This window comes from Musa acuminata, chromosome BXJ2-7 (assembly GCF_036884655.1).
Source record: "Musa acuminata AAA Group cultivar baxijiao chromosome BXJ2-7, Cavendish_Baxijiao_AAA, whole genome shotgun sequence".
In the NCBI taxonomy this organism is placed as follows: domain Eukaryota; kingdom Viridiplantae; phylum Streptophyta; class Magnoliopsida; order Zingiberales; family Musaceae; genus Musa; species Musa acuminata.
Window position 1 is genome coordinate 37,919,120 of NC_088344.1, and position 18,250 is coordinate 37,937,369.

General features: G+C 39.1%; 2 protein-coding genes and 1 non-coding gene across 6 annotated transcripts; 2 read left to right on the plus strand and 1 right to left on the minus strand.

Annotated features, from left to right (window-relative positions):
* Positions 1–1,522: 1,522 nt before the first annotated feature.
* On the minus strand, positions 1,523–12,068 carry LOC135617995 (helicase sen1-like). 4 transcript variants are annotated; one of them, XM_065118881.1, is made up of 8 exons: positions 11,967–12,068; positions 8,675–10,172; positions 7,522–7,710; positions 5,708–5,803; positions 5,364–5,529; positions 4,622–4,757; positions 2,769–4,535; positions 1,523–2,678 (listed from the first exon to the last, which is right to left on the minus strand). In XM_065118881.1, the coding sequence occupies exons 2-8, from the start codon at positions 10,056–10,058 to the stop codon at positions 2,265–2,267; spliced, it is 4,152 nt and encodes a 1,383-aa protein (XP_064974953.1). In that variant the 5' UTR covers positions 10,059–10,172; positions 11,967–12,068; the 3' UTR covers positions 1,523–2,264. The 4 variants fall into 4 exon arrangements, with proteins under 4 accessions (XP_064974953.1, XP_064974954.1, XP_064974951.1 ...); XM_065118882.1 differs by having other exon boundaries at positions 4,622–4,754; positions 7,522–7,713; XM_065118879.1 differs by having other exon boundaries at positions 7,522–7,713.
* A 2,992-nt stretch (positions 12,069–15,060) lies between these two features.
* Positions 15,061–16,317, plus strand: LOC103993083 (inactive protein RESTRICTED TEV MOVEMENT 2). Its single transcript, XM_009413028.3, has 2 exons — positions 15,061–15,428; positions 15,536–16,317. Exons 1-2 carry the CDS (start codon positions 15,317–15,319, stop codon positions 16,225–16,227), a joined length of 804 nt encoding a protein of 267 aa, XP_009411303.2. The 5' UTR covers positions 15,061–15,316; the 3' UTR covers positions 16,228–16,317.
* Positions 16,318–17,353: 1,036 nt separating this feature from the next.
* LOC103993082 (uncharacterized) lies at positions 17,354–18,196 on the plus strand. Its single transcript, XR_010488319.1, has 2 exons — positions 17,354–17,494; positions 17,742–18,196. It is a non-coding gene; the product is annotated as an uncharacterized LOC103993082 (transcript).
* The last annotated feature ends 54 nt before the right edge of the window (positions 18,197–18,250 follow it).

The window sequence follows — 18,250 nt, forward strand, 5'->3', positions numbered from 1 at the left end:
GTACATTTTTCCCAACCTTGTAACACTCTTTGTAATTTTAAAAATATTGTATCTTTTTTTTAATTAAGATACATAATTTTTAAAATTTAATTATAAATAATATTATGAATTATGATATTTATTTTTAAAAAATAATAAAAATTGGTATATATTATGAAGGATAATTTTATTAAATAAATCTAACTTCTTGGGTTTTTTTTCGAAAGGTATCTCTATTTTTATGTTTCCGAGATAATATTTCTATTTCTTAAAATTTCATAAATGTTTTTACCGTCATTTATCCCTTGTCACCTCCGCTCCATTGCCTCCACCCTCAATCGCTTTATAATTCCTCCCTCTCTATTGGATATCGACATCAATGGTTTTCTATCGAATCAGTACTTATGTCGTCACCAATGTGATAAGTGGCTTTTGTCGTTGTGACTTGACCCTTGCTTCTTCTCCATAAGTAAGATCTCTTTCTTTTCATCATCGCGATCACAACCACCCTTGCGTCTCCTCTCCTTTTCATCCGCAAGCTCATGTCTTCTTCCTCTCTCCCAACTCCATCCACTTTCTCATTGTCCCCCTCAGTGTTATGTCCCTCGATGTTACCTTAATGATCAAAGAGCCTACGATGAGACTTGTCAATGATGACGAGACGGCTCTTGTTGCAATAGTGGAGGCACAATTACTAACTCAACGAAGAGTTTATGATGTCGAGATTCGATAACTTAGTGTTATTGACGAAGGAACCGAATCTTGAGCAGACGAAGGAGAAGAACACACAAAGGGAGAAAGAGTGACGATAGTGGGGCGACAAGAATGGTGTAGGCGAGGACGATGGAAGGGAAGAGGATGATATGACGATTAAGAAGTTGTGGACAATCACACGTGAGTGAGACGATAGATTATATAAGAAATAGAAACACATTTGCGAGAGAGAGAGAGAGAGAGAGAGAGAGAGAGAGAGAGAGAGAGAGGTGCCCTATTAGTCACCCCCTCACCTACTCAAAATTGGCGGGGTGGAGGGGGGTGGGGGTGCGGAAACGAAGCAGCATTTGAGGTTAGGGAAGGTCAAACAAATATAAGATGTGAGGATGAGCCCTACAGCTAGTTGTTGTTCCCTTTCAGTAGCCCATCTATCTGAAGCAGTTTATACGTTCAAAATCGCATCAGGTTTCCAAGGGTCAGACGAGGATCCGTTGAATATCAAAGGCCTCAATGTTCCCCATAAGAGACACTAGACTGATCATCATGACAGACAGCAGAGAACCAGAGCTAAACCTGTTCTATAGCAATTTGAGCGACGAGAGTGAGGTATTAAACATATGGATACGTACGCATACAGAGCAATTGTTGATGTTATATCAGACGTAACAAAGCAAAAAAAAAGTTTTAGCAATGAAAGAATAAAATTTCTATTCAATCTTACTTGTAAGATACAAAAGAAGGGTGGCCTAAAGATAGCCTGTGTTCCAAGTACAAAAAAAAAAACGCTGGCTTGTTCCCTGAAGAAGCCAACTCCCAGTCAAAGTTCACCCTTCACATAATATCGTGTTTCCCCTACAAATTTGACGTCAGTTGCTTTTGTACAATACACTTGGACACAGAACATGGCCAGTATATAAAGCATATTCTACTGCACAGTGATAATGAAGTTTAAATTCTGCTTCAAATTTAAACCCATTCGAGCTGCGAGCTGCCGATGTCATAAAGTTTTCAAGGACTTATGCCCACGGTCCTGCACCCTTACCTTAAGCCTGCACCAACAATGGTATGCCAACTCTCATTCACATAACCTCCAGATTCTTCTTGTTGGAGCCCCACTTCAACTACCAGAAGGCACATGATTCTTGCTTGACAGGTGATGTATATTGACGCTTCATATTTAACATCGAGGTACAAACTCTTTACATGACGGATGCAGTTTTAGATCTCTTAGGCTCATGACGCATGCTTCTTTCCAACTTCCAACCATGCAGACAACCTATACTCAGCCTCCTCGATCTATCTCCAAAAAATAAATCCCTTCGCTTACCCTTGTGATTAGATTAGCACATGTTTCTACCACTTCCAACCGTCTGACCAGGCATATCAGCATTACAAAGGGGCTTTCCTGCAAGAGACAAAAAAAAGGAAGGAACATGTACAACCTACAGAGAAAGCTCCTTGTCCTGCCAGTTCAAATGAATCTGTTTTGAGTGTCTGAGATCCCAGATATAGCCCGGTCAGATGTTTCTACTTGAGGAACCAGATAGCTGCCTGGAGGTCTCAACTCCACATTATATCTCCTTTCGTGAAGCAACAGAAGTATTTTGCCTCCTCGTAACGCCATAATGAGAACCATCTCGAGACCTTTCATTTGAATGCCCCAGATCCAAAGATATCGCGTTGAATTTTAAATTCCTATAGCCACCATTTCTTGGCAGAAAAGAGCTTGACTTGTCTTCATCTTCAGACTGTGCTCCAGACTTGGGTCCAGCGAGCATATCCAAATGTCGTTGTCTTTGCCCACCAGTTCTTGAATTCCTCATGTTGTTCGAGGAACCCTTTGCAGGAGATGCAGCGGACCCCTTCAGTACCAAGAATTCCTTGGGGATGTTTTCCATGTCAACAAAGCATTCTCTTGATTTAGCATCAGCAATCAGAGCAGCCCAGTCCTCTGACTGAATGAGAGCATTGGCATTGCCAACCACCTATAATCAAATTGATCATACAACATTAGTCAACAAGTTTCCAAAGATAACATGATGTATCAAATATAGTATGAGAGTAAAAAAGGTTACCCAAAGCGCCCTCCTAGCACGAGTAAGAGCAACATTCATGCGTCGAATATCAGCAACAAATCCTACCCCATGGTTTGAGGCCCGGACACATGACATAATTATTACATCACGCTCTTGACCCTGAAATGCATCGATAGTGTTGATATAGATATCCTTCCCCTCCTCTGAGTTCAAAACCTCCTCAAATTCTTGTTGAAGACACTTCAACTGAAGTTTATATGGCGTAATTATCCCAACAGAGACCTTTTTTCCACTACTTGCTTTCACAAACTTCTGAAGATGTTCATACAACCGCAATGAAAATTGTGCTTCATGAACATTCTGGTAGGAGACAGATCCACCCCTATGGGATTCCCGTCCGTGCATGATATCATAAAAGACATAAGGCCGCAATAAAGGATCTTTATAGTAAACTTCATCAGCTAAATTGGCAATGCTCTCACTGTCTGTCAAGCGTCCTTGATAGAAGTATCGTGATGGGAAATCACGGATCTGAGGATGCATCCTGTACTGTACAGACAATAGCAGAGTTGGGCATCCTGCCTGTTGAAATCTCTCAAAAAGGCTTCTGCTATAAAGCAAAGTTCCAGCAGCTTTACTTATAACAGTTGCAGGAAGTTGCTGCGGATCACCGACCAAAACACATCTTGCTGCACCAAGTGAGAGTGGCGGAAGGACTGCAACCTCACTGGCCTGTGCAGCCTCATCAATAACCACCATATCAAATCCATGAGTAAGGCGAGAGAATATCTTGCGGCCACTGCTTGACACTGTTGTGAAAACAATTTCAGCTTCATTGGCAAAACTTGCTTCAAGGCTGGCCCGAGCATCTTCCAAATTAAAGTTACTTCCAGCACGAAATTTACTTTCTAAAATAGCGAGGCGTGACAACTCAACCAAAACTTTGTCTCTGTTCTCTATAGCTGCAGCAAGCTTCTGAAGTAGCACATCACGATTCTGGTCACGGGCAGCCAGGACATCAGGATCCACACCAACAGATCCTTGTGACCGACTTGCAGCAGCTGCAACACTAAGATCTCGCTGCAGAGAAAGTATTTCCTGCGCAAGAGCAGATTCACGAACTTTGAACTGATGCAACCAGCCAGCTACTTCTTCACGGCTCTTCAGCAAAAGCTGTTCAGTTCTTCGCTCAACAGAAACTGCCTGTGCAGCCCTGGTTTGTGAATCTACTCCAACACGAGCAACATCAGGCCGATAGACCTTCATTTCTCCATCAATGAAACCACGATCGAGAACACGTGCTACCAACTCATCTGTGGCAGCATTTGAAGGAGCACACACAAGCATTCTTGGTTTAGGACAAAGTTTTGGCAGAGTGCGTAAGAGACTTTGGTCCATATTCTGCAAGACTTCATCTATTGATCCTGAAATAACACTCTCAGAATTGCTCTCAATTGTTTGCTTATAACTTTCTGGAGCAAGTTTCTTGAGAAGTGCAGTGTAGTAATGCTGATACTGGACGAGATGAATGACATTAAGCATTCCCCAAACAGTATGTGTTTTCCCAGTGCCTGGTGGGCCTTGAACAAGCGTAAAAGGCCAAGGATCTTGCCGCTTTGTTGCTCCACTGTTTGTACCTGCAGCAGTGTGCATAGCAGCCCACTGAATTGCAGCCAGCTGTGGACCATTAAACGTCCTATGCAGATGATCAACAAAATTTTGAGTAAAACAATCAGGCATAGCAGGAGTCTGCTCTTCATACTTAGGGAAATGTTCTGGACTAGGCTTCAATATTGCAGCTTGCATCTATATAAGTAGATTTCATCAGCATGAGTGGAAATGGAAATGTAAATTGAAGAACTTTATGCCATAAGATAGGTGTGGTACGTCACCTGCAAATTAAGACGGCGAAATGCATGCAGTGCAATGTATTCACGCTGAGTAGTTGCAAGGGATCCAAGGACAGATAGATACCAAGTACTCTTGGGTTGAAGCTTCCTAAGGATATGATCATCATTCATCCTGCTGCTGAGGTCAAAATATTATTGCTGTTAGAATATTGTTTTGCAGTGTCATCCTGTCAATGTCTGTCAACATATTGAAACACAGTTGCAGGCATATCTAAAAGTAAATATAACCTCTGTAATGTTAGCAGCAAACACTACCCAAGGCCAAAATATCGTATCAAACTCAACGCAGAAGAACAAACCAGATTTACACACGGACACATACAGATGTCTACAGATGTCTATATGCCGTTTAACAGGAAAGGGATGAGATATATTCATATATTATTGAGGCACATATGGTGAATACATCAACAATGGTATCAGCCATTTAACCTCACCATGTGAGTTTAGCTCACTAGATGTCTAGGCATGTATAGCTCACTAGATGTCACCAACAAGTTTAGCATATAATAAATCTATGTGAGTTTAACTTATGTTATATTTCCATGTAAGAAAAAAGTCACCTGATGAAAATTTGTATTCCATTGAGTGAATGCATTATCTTTGCTAATTGACTGTTTTACAAGTGCAATCTTAACTAGTAAAAAAACCAATCTAGAATTCCTGGTAGCCCTTATGTATTCATTGAAAAAGTAAAAATTAAAAACACAAAGGTGGATATTACCTACTAGAATCATACAAATCCCCAACAAAGAAATGAAGAATTGCTCCAAGGGGGTCACGTGTGTCAATGGGGATATGACGTCTAACCGTACCCACAACACGTCCATTAACCTCATGTTCAATATCATCTTCGTTTGCAGCAAAACTATTTCTCCTACTAGATCTGGCTGCTTCCAGAAGGACAAGGCATTAGTGTGAGACATATAAAAACATGTCATAACAAAAAATATCAGAGTATATCACATTTTTCAGAAGTCAAATCCTAGTAAATGATAAAGCATATACAAGCTCATGCATAATATCATGTTATAACCAGCATAAAAGAGTTAAAGGACAAAGTCATACCTGCACCAGCCCTTGGGTATGCCAAAACTGCAACATCACCTTCCTTAAAATTCCATTTGCAATCATGAACTGGAAGAACTATGGCATCATACCACCCTGAATTTTAACAATATGAAACGACATTAACAGGACATTCAGACGAGCATGCAGCAACCATATTATGCTAATTCAGGAGTAATCAGCGTGCACATAACTGAGCAAATAACTTATTAGTTGCACATTGAAAAAAAAAATAACAATCAGTGTGAATACAGTGTAAATGATGCACAATCTAAATAAACTAAAGTCCCACCCAGCAAGAATTAAGAAGAAAAGTTAATGAACATTTAAGCATTAACTTGTACCAGTCAATACTCTCTTGAAGGAAGAAAAACTACTCAGCCAGCCACTGTAGCAGCAAGTATTGTTCCTTTGCAGAACATATACTTTCACAGATCACTGGCTAGCTTGACCTGCATAAAACAGGCATATTATCTTCTAAGCAAGTTCTGTACCCTACAGAAAGTCAATGCTTAATTTAAACAAAATAACTATGCCTTAGGTTGTCACTAGAAGCCTTCATATAACATTTCTTAGTCTAACATAAAAGACCTCCAATGTCCACTTTGACCTTTTGAGGAGCCATTGACCTTCTATGGTGAAGGATGGAAATATATTTAGCATCACCTTATGCAACATGCATTCCATTCCTCAGTTAAGCTCATATCAAATGACCAGAGAATCAAGATTCCAATTTGTGTCAAATCGGCAACACAATTATTGTAGACATTAAACAATCAGGTACACTTCCTAACACTCTTCTAGAGGCTAAATTCACTACTAAAATATTGAGTTTCACCATTTTAGTCTACTTAATTGATGGTACCATTATCAATCACCTATCTATATGTTGTTGAATAAAATTAAGGCTAAAAGATCAGGACCAAGGTTTGACTTACCGGTCCGAGCCAATGTTCTGACCTACCGATGACACGACATGTGCTGCCCCATATCAGTGTATCGACGTACGATATGCTGATGCATACTACTGTTTTGACGAGGAAGAAAAAGAGGTTGAAGAGGAAGGTCCGGTGGAGGAACAAATGAGGAAGAAGAAGACAGGAAGAAGGAAGAAAAAGAAGAAAAAGAAAAGGAGAAGTGCAGCGACCTGGGAAGCAACAACAGTAGCAACAGTGTCGAACGGAAGTTGTAACATCACAGCATCAAAGCGGCAATGCTGCTGCAGTATCGCAGTGGCAAAGCAGCAAAGAGGTAGCGCCGATGCAGCACCACAACAGCGAAGAGGCAATGCCACGGCTTCGTACACAAGAAGAGCCCTAATCTGTCTTTTTTTTAACACTGACATGGACTAAGACCCACCACTTTTTGATTTTTTTTGTTATTTTAATTCAGACCACCGGAAACGGGGTGGTCCACGTATCGATTCACACCTGGACTAGTACATACCATTTTGAGTGGTACAGCAATCCTTGATAAAGACAAACATATAAAGCATAGAGGCAAAAGGACAGAACACTACCAAGGAAATCAAAAAATTAAGAACATTGTGACTAGACTACATGAAGAGATATAATGACTACTTAGAAATAATAGACTAAAGACCAATGAACAGCTTATATTCATTAAGGATTAAAAACACAAAATTTTGCTTATGTAAACTCACAATGTAAAGCATCATGTACAACATTATAGTTAGATTTGTGCCCGTATTGACTTGATCAATACTAGGTCTGCCAATGAAGATAGAAGATGAAAGTAAACAACTTCATGATGATATGTCAGAAAGGGATAATCTATGACTGCAATGTGCTCACCTCTTTCTCGTCTTTCAACATTTTTTACACGGACCATTATATGTGCATCCCTTGTTATAGTCTCCTGAAGCTCCTCATAGGTGCTGTACAATTGCGCTCGGCATTCCTCAAAAAGCAAAGGCTCAAGGACTCTCACATACTCTTCAACAGACTCAAAATGCCCAGGCACACGCTGCAGCTCCGTCTCCTCTGCTAAAAACCAGATATTTGTTATATTCAACACTATGAGCTACAAGTAGGGTAATATCACTAGTTAAATCAAGAGCATTCAAATAAAACAATAAAACTAATTCACATAAACTATTATAAGACGAGTCACTATAAGGTTATAGTCAATAACAAAGGCCAAAACATTCTTGACAAAAATCCTACATATGTGATCCTAACAAATATACATCTAGGATGACCAGTCAACATAAGCAGTAATACAACTGGAGAAAAAGATATTCTATGTACTTTGTAACAAAATAATTTTGATAAGTACATCCGTAGTATCACTATCACCAACAAATCACAGGAAGAGCATTACAAATCAAGAAGTTTTCCATGTACATGAAAGAAAAGTAAACTAAAATTCATAGCAAACACAAAAAAGTTCTAAGTTTAGATCCAATAGAACTTAATAATCTCAATAACTCAAGCCTAACAAATTGAAGTCCAAGTAAATTCCATTAAAAATAACATCTCCACATGGTTATCAAATGCATTGTGTTCACGGTACTTATCACTAACAACTTAATGCTAGAAATCCAGTTCACCTAATAAATGTACTTAACATCCTTAGTGCGCACTATCACAAATTTTCTCTTATTCCCACAAATGACTGCAAAATAAGCTACGATGAAAGTTACAACCACCAGGCATCAAGTAGTCAACCCTAAGGTTCAGTTCTCACTGATGCCTCAGTTGTTATCTTGGTAAAAAAGAAAGAAGTATAGGTGTTCACACCAATTCTAGCATCCAAAAATCCTGCAAATAGAGTCCTAAGGAACCTGAGAGAAACCTGACCTTCCTCCACTTTTCTTCCAATAAAACTAACATAAAACATCTCATATTTCAGTGTCATTAATCTGGAGTACAACTAAGATCAAAGGACAAAAGCAAGATGTCTCTTGGGACTGAGCAATGAGAAGAAGCAAAGCACGTGCCAAACCTGGATGATGCCAAAACTTCTCATTTGTCACCTCCCTCAATAGGCGTTCTACTGATGTATCTTGGTACTGTGGGTTTGTCGAAATCTGCCTCTTGGAAGAAGAATTCCTCTTTGTTCCCAATTTTTTATCTGTGTTACCTTGCCCAGAGACAGGAGGCTTCCTAGATGACACTGCAGAATTTTTTAACAGTCTGTTGTCCACAGATTGCTTCCATGGACCTTGCCTTGGACCTGGTGGTGCATATATTTCCGAAGAGCAATCATTGTGGTTTAGCTTCTTAGAGCGAACTAGACCTCCTGAGACTACATCCCCATTTAATTCATTTTTTTGGTCAATTTCCATGAGTGAACTACCCTCAATGCCCAGGATATCAGATTGATTCTGGTCTTTGGTTATTGGCTGATTCTGTCTTTCAAGACTCCGGTCAACAACAGAATTGTTAGCACGAAATGAATCCTTAGAGGGACGTGTAACAATAGGTGCCGGAAAAGAAGTTTGCCTTCTAGGTGTTGTTGTTTTCACAGTACTCGCTCGCTTAGCATCCTCCACATTTATAAAGACAGTTTGTCTGGCTCTTTTCTTCCCTAGCATTGCCTCCTTGTGCTCATCAAGTTTAGGCCTTTTCACAGGATTATTTGCAAATCTCAGAGCATGACTGGCTTCAACTCCTCTAACTTCTTTTACTTTTGCAACTGAAGATTCCTCCACACAATCAGCAGGTACCTCTACCTTTGAGTCAAAATCTGTATTTCTGTGGGTCTCGAACACCATAGAGCCATTATCTTGCAGGTTTTTTAAAGATTCACCAACTTCATTATCGCTAGTTCCAACAAAGCTATTAGAATCATTCTGACTATTCTCATCAGCTTTAACAAAATCAGGCTCACTTTCTTCATCCACAATCTGCTTCTCTGCAAATTCAGCACCAAGGGACTCGTGTAAACTGCTTGTAATGCCTACACTTTGATCTATGTTGCCATCCATATCAGACCATTCGCCATCTTCTCTTTCAACCGTTTGGACATCCTGACTACCTGATGACACTAGCTTGCTGTTTTTATTATCATCCTCAAAACTTGCAGCTATAGAAGTCAAAGTTTGGTTGGCATTTGATTCACTACCAGATAGCTTAAGCACTTTCGATTTCTGCAAGTCATTTTTTCTAACAAAAGGTTGAAAACCTGAACCTGTTGATGCATGTGAGAATGTATGGTTATTCAGCATTCCTTGACATCCTTCTGATGGTGAAAGCAGATTTGAGCTGTTTAAATTGGCATCTGGAAGAGATTTTTGGGACTGATAGATGAGAGGATCATCATTCTCATCTTCCTCTTCCACCGGTAGCTCATTAAGATCAAAAAATGGCCTTTGATGACACCCCATTTCATGTGTATACACATAAAAGGTAATTCGATCTGCGTTATATATAGAGCATCATTCCTGAACCTTCTTCATTTTTTAATTTTTTTTGGAAAGCGTACCTCCTGAGCAAATTTTCTGCAAATCAAGTTTAGAATAAGTATTGAAGAGGCCACAACATTGAACTGAAGTAACAAAGAAAATTGCCAGCTGTCATTTCAGAGATGAAAGGGAAAAAAATCTAAATTCCTAGTTATTTCAAATTATTGTCTATCTATATCCAATGATGTGGTCTACATACGTACTACAAAAGCAAATTTAGCTCGTTTAGCTGAAAATGTCAAAATAGTGATCATGATAGTTTCCTGGACTGAAAGAAAATGTCCAAATGCTAGTATCCAGATTATCACAACTTCAATAGAATGCATGTTCAGATATTCAAAGTTGCATGTAGAGTAAACATTACATAATTCTCTGCATTGTGAAATGTGAATGAAAGTTGACAGTCATTAATATAAAACAAGCATATCAAAAAAGAAGAGAATCAAACCTGACATGACCCTATATCAGTGGGTATCACCGATTGCTAAATAGATTAAGGTATTCATTTGGACAAACAGAATTATACGTTTGTAGGCAGGCTTCTCCAGAAGGAGTAGATACAATTAGAAATCATCAATGAGATGAATGTGACTTGACATTCACATTCTAGTCCACATTCATAGGTTGAAATCCTCTACAGTTGGTCTTGTATAATCAGGTTGCTGACTTGTGATTATCAAGATCTAAAAGCAAATTACCTTCTAAATGTTTTCATGAAACAAGTTCCAGCACTAAAATTCTCAATAAATGACCAATTACAGAAGGAAATTGTATTCATAAACATGTATTTATTGGATGCTCCATTATTGCAGGATTCATAAGATCAACCTTTAACATTATTGTGTCTATAAACCAAGAAAATTTTGTATATAACCCACGCATAAAGCCAGTAATATGGCATTCTCCTCATGTACACTTGACATATCACACATAATAACATATTACCTCACTGTTTTATTGATCATCGTATGTTCATTGTGCATAGGTAAGTCAACTCGCAACCAAAATAAGACCATTTAGACCCTACAGAACTAACCTACATAACTTACCAATAGTGAAAAACAAGTCTGACATTTTGTTCATGGTGTAAACAACACTATACTTCCATCAAACTGTTAAAATCACGAAAATAGAAGTCATAATACAACATCGTAAGTGATATGTAACAACATCATAGCACAAATCTTGTGTACGACAATATTATTGTACCTAAACATACATGCAGAGTGTTAAACAGTAAAGCGTTGCAATTTTCAAGTATATCACGACAGCTGAAAAACAGAGGAATAAGAAAGTGATCAAACAGTTCATGATCATTAGGGGCTATTGCTTTACATATCAAAGAAAATCATAGATCTAACAATCCTTTTTTTTGCAATGTTAGGCTAATTTACTATTACTAACCCTAATCAACAAAGGATCAATCGTCAGAACAACTACTCGGTACCACATATACTTGAGCTAAACAAAAATGGTTGCTCAATGGAATCAATTGTCCACTAAAAAACCATCATTGACCTCTCGAAGATGATAATCGGATCAACCCCCACTGAGGGGGCACCCATTTTGCCCTACTTGTTAAATTATGAGATCACAAGTTCATAGTGCCGATCACATAGATCAGAACACGTGCTCCACCAACCCTGGTAGTCAATCCACCAGAAAAGGACAAATTTCCACCCGGAATCCTCGGTAAATTCGCAGCCGGCCGCGAGAACAGTCCTAGCTCGGGCGATAACTAGGGTTTCGCAGGCACGGGCAACCGGCTGTCCTAGGGCATCTTGCAGCGATCAAAAGCACGAGGAAGGAACCAAGGAGGCGAGATCTCACCCAGAAACGCGCGCGGGGGAGCAAAGGGGGCCGGGAGAAAGGGCAGCCGCTTGCGAGTGCTTCCAAGAGAGAGAGAGAGAGAGAGAGAGGGGGGTGGGGGGGGGTGGGGGGAATGATCGCCTCGCGGTCGCGATGCAGAGGTGAGGAGTGGAGGGAGCCATCGGCCGCTACTTATAGACTCGTCGGTCACCAAACACAAGCCTCCGGGACACGTGCCCTACCACGTGACGCTGAGTCGGACGGCTGTGATTCGAATTTCGCAACGCCGGATTAGGAATGTTATACTTACTCTATTTTTCGACGGTGCCACCCCCCTATGAGAGAGGGGGCGGGGAGTAGATCCGAGGAAATCCGGTCGCGGTTGGGGTTGGGAAGGCATTTGACCGAGATCGCAGGATGCCATGTTCGTCGCGCTGCCGAGATCAGCCGAAGGGACGCCACGGATAAATAAGGTGGGCGATCACGTCATTTCGCACTCGATCAATATGCATTTAGGCTCGACTCGGATCCAACATAATTGGGATCGAAACATAATTCGGGATTGCACCATTTAGATAGAATGTGTTTTGGGAACATTGCCATCTTTGAGAGAGAGCATATAATCCCGAATCAAATTTCCAGGGCGATTTAGTGAATCTAGTCCTCGTTCTCTCTCTTAACGTTTTGGTTACTCGCTACCAAAACTAAATGGCCGATTCGATCGAACCAATACAGTAATCAATCAAAAGAACTTGATTCGATCGATGTCAATCAGAATTTAAAATAAAAATTCGGGTTAATCACGATTCGTGGTTATAATTTCACAAGAAAAATTGAGGTTGGAATCAATTAATAAGGATATATATTTTGAGTCTCTATCTTATGAGAAAACTATTTTCGAGTTTGATTGAATGTTGACATTCTCGTATAATTTTATATAATATCATAGTGAATTGGATTCGAGATTAAACCGCTCCAACATCCAAATGAATATATTTTTGTTCGCTAAACCAAATATATTTTTCGTTCCGATTGTGGCTAACGCGACATATTCATTATATTATAATTTTTTCTAGCTTGATCGTAGGATAGTCAGAACCTCGATTAGGAAGTCATACGTCAAAGTTACTTTGTTTCGTGATTAGAATATTCAAAGAAGTTGCTAAATTTCTTTGTCAATGTCCAAAATTAACGAAAGTCCGAAATTATGCTTTATTAGCTTAATACGTGAAGCTCAATTTCATGCCGACTCATTAATTTGACGAGTCTAAATTAACAATAATTAGCCGATCATCTAGTCATTCATATTATAATTTTATGATTTCACTTAATATTATGGAATTATTGGATAGGGGGTTACGTAGTCTATCAGCTTCTAGATTAATGATACAGAATGTCAAACCCTGTCCTGATATGTCTAATATTGAAGGCACTGTCTCCTAAATACTTAATCAACATAAACAGGACATAAAATGGCTGCCAATTTTGGCGATGACGTGATTGTGATTGACCATGTAACGCTGGCAGCGACAGAGCCCAACCTACCTAATTGACAGCGTTTGAGATGTGAGATGTTGGGATGCAGCTAAGTAGAGTCTCTATTAACTAGACTTATTGTTTCGTTGTTTAATTGATCTTGTTTGAATAGTTCGGTACGCTTACGTATTCATCTGCAAGTTTTATCATTATATTATATATTATGGACTTAATTGATCTGTCTAAGTCATACTCTTATGTATCCATCCGCAAGAGATCAATCTCCTCGAAACCTCTTATGAGATATATCAAATTCCTATATTTAACTTATAATTCATATCTGATAAACAATGTAAATTATAAATATAGATTTTATAAACTCTCAATGACCATAATAAATAAATATAAATATTTTAAATTTATCACTTAATTCTAATAAACTCTTTCACTTTTATACGACCTTTTATTAAATTAATATAAGAAGAGGTGATAAAAAAATATTACATAATTAAATAAAACAAAGAAAAGAGGTGAGTAATATTTTTGTAAGTTTGTAAATATATATATATATATATATAATTAGTAATTAGGATATTATATTTAATATATATTTTTTTAATGACTATATAGAGTAAGTGAGTGTCAACAACAATGAGGGTTGCCAATTGTAATTATTGCTAACTAAATTTTACTTGGGTTGGAAGTTGAAAAATAGTTATAATAGATTCAAATATCACAATGGATTGGAATATTTTTGATATCGTATCTATTATCATTAAGTATATTTATCTTTAAAAAGTATTTAAGTTTTTATTATTATAATAACGAAGGAGAGGAAATATATGTTGGTTACCCTCTTATTAAGTATCCCTATCATTAATTATCCTTTTCTATCCTACACAAATTGTCTTTATAAAATTATCTATATGTTTTATATATTATAAATAATTAGATTTTATCTTTAAAAATAACAAACTTGTGATTCAATCAGTTGTATTTCAATTTTATTTCTCAATGAAAATAAACTATATACCTTTCTCTTGTAAAGTAGTAAAGATTTGCAGACGTGCAAAATTGTGTTCAGGGATTACGAGGGATTTGACATCGATCATCATTGGTCAAAGGAACTGAGAGTGAATAGTTGGATCTTAATAGCCTCGAGCTGCAAACGCCATGCGTGAGCAAATACCAAATTCCTTTGCAGATGGAGAAGAGGAAAGCATTTGGAATTTTCTCATCAAAGTCAAAAGGTTTACACCCAAAACTCATGGTAATCTGATTTTTCAGTCCTTTCAAGAGGATTGGGCATTCCAAAAGTCAACAAGCACATGAGATCTGTTTCCTCCGTTAGAAATGCCAAAGGAGAAGAAAGTCGTTCTACATGAGTAGTTTATGTTGTGATTTCAAACTCATGCAGATATTGAACTTTTGACTTTGAATCGGTCATCTAAATATCGTCTGATTACTGTCTAATAAAAAATAATAATAATTAAAAACTAAAACACGAATTTAATATTGTCAAATAAATTACTATATTTTTTTGTAATTAGTAAACATGACAATATTAATTTTAACCCGGAGAGGGATGAGACTGGAATCTTATGGTTGGCTTCGTCGATAATCGTGGGAGTAACATGGAAGAGAAGAGTGCAGGCGAGACAAGGAACCTTCTCTTTCCTTTGCTTTGCGCGGAGATGACCCGACCAGAAGCAGAATGAAAGGTATAGCGACCTCCCAAGGAACCATATGAAGAAGGCATAACCTCCCAAGGAACAACATCAGTGGGTATGAGCAGAGCAACACCCAAAGGGATCTCTCTCGCCTATTTATTGCCTTCGTTCGTGAAGGCATGTGATTCGAGTTTCAAGGGGAAGGAAGCAAACTGAAAGGGTTTCATGGAGAGACGGCCTTCGGCTGCTCCCGGGCGACAAATCTACGATGATTTTGTTCCTCCACACGAAGTCATTAGAGGAAAAGACGCAGAGACTTTCCTTCTCCAGCTCCCAGGCTCGCATTCTCTCTCTACGCCCTTCTATTTTGTTGTCGGCAACGAAGGAGAGAGCCTTCTTGTTCTTGTTGCTGCTATAACATGTTCAGTTTCTGTATACATGTAGATTTCAACAGGGAGCAAATCAAGCTCCAAATCGACGACTATGGCAAGCTAAAGATCAGCGGAGAACGCCCCCTGATCAACGACCGGTGGAAACGCTTTCTCAAGGAGTTCTACGTACCGGATTACTGCAACGTCAGTGACATCAGCGCTAAGTTTGAGAATGGGCTTCTTCGTATCATACTTCCAAAGTTTGTCGCCCAAACTGGCACAAAAGATGAGAACGCAAAGGCCCCAGAAGCTGCACCGGATCCAAAAGCTACGACGGAGACGAAAGCTGATGGCAGCAAAAGTGACACGACCCAGAAAACCAAGTCAAGACCAGATCAAGAGTCAGACGACAGCATCAACAAGCAACCGAAGGACGAGAGGAAGAAGGAGTCGCTCGATGCAAGCAAAGATGTGCACAAGGTCGAAGAGAAAAAGATGGGCAACGATGATGCGAAACTACATGAGGAGGGTGCTGAAACCAAGAAGAAGAAGAAGGCAATGACGCAGGAGCAAGGAACCGCAGCTGGGCATGGACGCATGCTGGGGGATCCGAAGAAGGTGCAACTATTGGGATATGGCTTGTATAGGCGCATGCGAGTCATGGTCAGTGGAGCTTTAGCCATTGTGGTCTTAGTGGGAGTAGTGTTGTATGTAACATATTCACTGAAAAGGCCCATGCAGATGGATAACTACGAGTCTCCGTAGTTCCATTTCGAGCTGAAGAACTTGTGCTAGTACATGTAAATGATATATAAAGGAAATAAAGGAAAAGGAGGTCAATCGTTCACGTTGAAATACTGCTTTGAAAGAGACATTTGGTGCTATATTGTATGTAAATTATATCTTCAAGACTATCAGAAAAATGTTTTCTGCACAAACGAGTAATACACAAGACTGGATCATTGGAACAGTATTGTTTTCTGCACAGATTTAGAAAATTCAAGAGGAATCATTTACTAGAACAATCCGTTTATCCGAGTAATGTTCTTGCAGTGGCAGTCCTGACACAACATCACCTCCCTCAAATAATATTCTTTTAGGACTTGCACTCTTGGGAAGGATCTCCGATGCTTGCCGAAGGGTAGAATGCTGATACATTTCAGGTACGTGTTAACATCTGAATCTTCCATTACTTTTGAAGTGATGACCACAATTACAAGTGTTCCATTAATCATAACCAGTTTCCGGGGCAAGTGATCTCCCTTTTTGACGAAGTTCTATTCGATTATCATTAGCTCCATAGATAATATTATTATTTTCCCTATTTTGGTCCATTTTATTTACAACTCCCAATATATTATTATTGTCTTTTAGCAATTCAAAGAGAAGAAAGATGTGAAAAGATGACAGGCTTACAGAGTAATTAATACCTGTTGCAGTGTGATGTAATGATCCTTTGCCATTCATAATGAGTCTGCCCATCTCTTAAGACCTGACAAAACAAATAATTCCCTCAAGGATTGCAATTACATGATAATGTATGTTGTACATTCATTATGAACACTGATTCCAATAGTCCAAATGATAGTCAAGAGTTAGAATAAAGGCACATAGTTGATTGACGATGGAGAAACTAATTAGGTTCCTAAGCTAATGTTTAGCATCTTCATCGAAGAAGCCAAATGGGTAACCACATTCCTACAGTAGAGTACACACTAGTTAAGGGAGTTCCAACTAAAAGGTTTGGAGTAACCCAACCTCACAGGAATCAGCAAGGAACATTTCTTCTCCCAAGCAAAGGCCTTAAAGGCAAGGCATCTATCTCCCCTGATGCATTCGCTGCACGTATAAAGGAACATCCATCCATGGCTCTTCTGTCGCTGATTGAAGTTGCCCAAAAAGAAGCACCACCAAGAACAAGAAAGTTCATTCATGGAAGCTGCTTCAGGATCGCGAACTCACTCGGAGTGCAACCCGAAATGTGACTGGACAGAAGTGGGCGAGTTCGATGCACTGAAAGTTGACCTCTCAGGCAGGCTTTCTCCATTTAGTCTTCCTCTTTTTTATTCTTCTTTTTTCCGAGCAATTATGAGACTTTAAACACCTCTTATATGAATCCGAATGATTAAATATGAATCAGAATGAATCCATATGATTCTGTAGTCCAATTTGTACGGTACAATTTCTTGATTAGACCGAAAACACTTTGCACGCTTCTTGTGATGACATGATCAATGAACTCCAAACATCTTTCCTCCTCCATCTGCTTTTTGATACAGGATTAGGATTCAAGAAGGAAGAACTAAAGGTTTTAGTCGACACTTCGAGGAAACTAACGATCAGTGGAGAGCGAGCTCTAAGAGACGGTCAATGGCGTCGCTTTCTCAGGAGCTTTCAGCTTCCAAAGCATTGCAACATCGGAGAGCTCGGAGCCAAATTTGATCAAGAAATCCTCTACGTAATTCTGCCAAAACCTACAAATGAGATGAAGCAATCCGGAGGTGTTCTAAAGGCTCTAAGTAAGCGCAGACTGATTCTGACTGGAGTTGCAGCCATTGTGCTTGTAGCAGGACTTGGAGCTTTTGCAGCTTACAAGCTCACCCGCTCATAAAGGATACTTGTATCTCTGATGCATATATGTCTGCATTAGCTGCAGTTCCGAATGCCCTAAGAAGATCTATCTTTTGACTCCATATTACAAGACTAATAAATCAATGTCTACTAGTTGATCTCACGTGGAGTTACAACAACCTTGCATCGGTATCTATTATCTTAAGACAAATTTGAT